Consider the following 2,492-nt stretch of genomic DNA (forward strand, 5'->3'; position numbering starts at 1 on the left):
AAAAGAATGTTACTTATATATTATCTTCATAATTTCACTCCGATTAATGTTAAATAAATGGCAATTATAATTAAAATCAAATAATTTTACATGAGAATTGAATACCATATAGTTTTGATCTATCAAATAAATCTATCAAAATATAATTATATAAGTAAGATTAAATTAAAGAAATGATGTGCTTGTTATTTGTTTATGCTTTGATAAGGCTGTGCTTCCATTACACTCAAAAATTATAATAAAAATATAAATAATTATATTGGAAATTATATATTATATATATATATGTTGTATACATGGGTTATGAGTTAAACCGGTGCTACCGCACACTTATAAACTATTCACGAGATTGCCAGGGAAGCGACAAACGGGGCAATTTTATACCCGGCGAGCGATTGCGAACGCGATACCAAAGTAGCAGAATAGTAATTGAACGATGCCAGATACACGCGATTTTGATCTCTTGCTGGATCTCTTCCGTCATAACGCGGACCACCAACACCAATCGGCCGCACACACGTTTTATAGTGCTCGATGTAAACGATGTCAGTCGTAATCCTAGATGGTCGCGCGAGTGCTCGGGATATGACGTGTGCCACATCTGTAACATTGCGTGTAATTGCGCTTACGGGAGTTTCGTTCCCTATTGTATCTTTTTGTTGAGTGATCGATCGCGGTTTGTACTTGTTGAAACGAGAAACTCATTTTACTATTATGTGTATTCGAGAATTTTTTATTATTGTAAACTTTTAAAGTGTTGATCGTTTTTCTTCTACGACATTTAAAGTGATGATAATTATTTGATACAAGGAAATTCCAGATGTGCGTTAAATGCGGAATTGTGTAACAACACCTTTGTAATTAAATCCTTTGTTAAATCGCAATCTTTACTCAAAATAGGACTTAATTGACATAATAGAATAAGTACATATTTTAGTAAAACGGTTACTCGAGAGATAAATAAAAATGTACGTGGTTATATTATCTGAATTTAAATTGTAATTTTGAGAGTTAAAACAAGACATTACAATATTATCTAATATTTCTTAAATATATTATTGATTTTATATTTGTAAAATATAAAGACAGATTAAGTTTAAGTTTAAAAAAAATATATTTTAATTCTGCCTCTCTCTATATACATATAAATATTTATATAATTATTTCGAATATCTATTTGTTACTAATTTTTTATCATAATTATATATCTTTTCTCTCCTTTTAATACATTTACTTTTCGAGATTAATTTGCAAACTAATGGATAATAGTATCAATACACATACACATAAACTTTTAATATAAAATAGGCAATAAATGAAATGAAATGTATTATATAATAATATAAATAATCATTTATTGCAGGTTAAAGATGTTTTAATTTTTGGATTATGTAATTTAAAAAGTGACATAATGTGGGCCGAGAAAGATTCATTTAAACGTAAAAGAAATATTGCTGTTACACAAGCATGGATATCGAAGGATTCGCAGAGATCACCGACGAAATATCGGAGTTTGAAAATTATATTAAAATATCTAAAGTTATATTGTCAGTATTCCAGTTTAAGTAGTTTAAAGTATCTTGCCGATTCTCAAAAAACATGGTTTGAAAGGTAACAAGATCACATTCAAAATTATATTTATTTATAATATAGTTATATTAAATTGTGCATGAATAAATATAAAAATCTCAAAATATATATAAAATTTAGAAATATACAATATTAATTATGAGAGAAATTTGGATATCCAGATAAACCCTTTTCCAATACTTATGTAAATAATTTTAAAATATATTTTAATCTTATATAAATAATTAATATGCAAAAAATTTTGAAAAGCAAAAAATATTTTAAGGAAAAGGCATTAACAATTTTTATTTTAACTTACAAAGTACGTACGTACTTGCAAGCAGTTACAACTGTGACAACTGTTAATGGAGTTGTGTATTCAAATTCTTTTCTACTCCAAGTATTCTGTAAGTTAAAATAAAAACTTTAAATGCACTTTTCTCTCGAAACAGGTTTTTGCACTTTTCAGTCATTATTTCAATTAATAATAAACTTTACGTTTTTATATTAGGTGTTTTAATATTTGAAGCGAAAAATTGAAAAAAAGATAAAAAGGAGAAGAAAAAGAGAAACCTGCCATATTTGAACTATATAATACTTTTAATGTTTATAAATTAAATCAATATAATTATGAGAAAAATTATTAAAATTTAATAATGTACAAAAACTTGTCTGTGATCTAACTTTACCAAATATTATTGCTATTATTAAATTTATATATCTAAAATATTCTGCAAAATAATTTCTGCAAATAATTTCTATAATATACATCTCTTTCTCGCAGAGAAAATATCTTATCTCTTTTTGTCTTATTTTTATATATATTTATCTAACTTTCATCAATTTAATTCTTTATTTAATAACTTACTTATCAAGTTGCATTTAGCTTGTTATTTATTTTATTTATATCTTTCGAGGGAAAG

General features: G+C 25.7%; 1 protein-coding gene across 1 annotated transcript in view; it reads left to right on the top strand.

Moving 5' to 3' along the window:
• Positions 1-1,411: 1,411 nt before the first annotated feature.
• LOC115236506 (sodium channel protein Nach-like) overlaps positions 1,412-2,492 on the top strand; it is a 23,014-nt gene continuing 21,933 nt past the window's right edge. The window contains exon 1 of the mRNA XM_029809016.1: positions 1,412-1,611. Within this exon, the coding sequence (XP_029664876.1) occupies positions 1,412-1,611 (200 nt within the window). The remainder of the gene's footprint in view (positions 1,612-2,492) is intronic.

This window comes from Formica exsecta, unplaced genomic scaffold (genome assembly GCF_003651465.1).
Source record: "Formica exsecta isolate Colony F162 unplaced genomic scaffold, ASM365146v1 scaffold253, whole genome shotgun sequence".
Lineage (NCBI taxonomy): Eukaryota > Metazoa > Arthropoda > Insecta > Hymenoptera > Formicidae > Formica > Formica exsecta.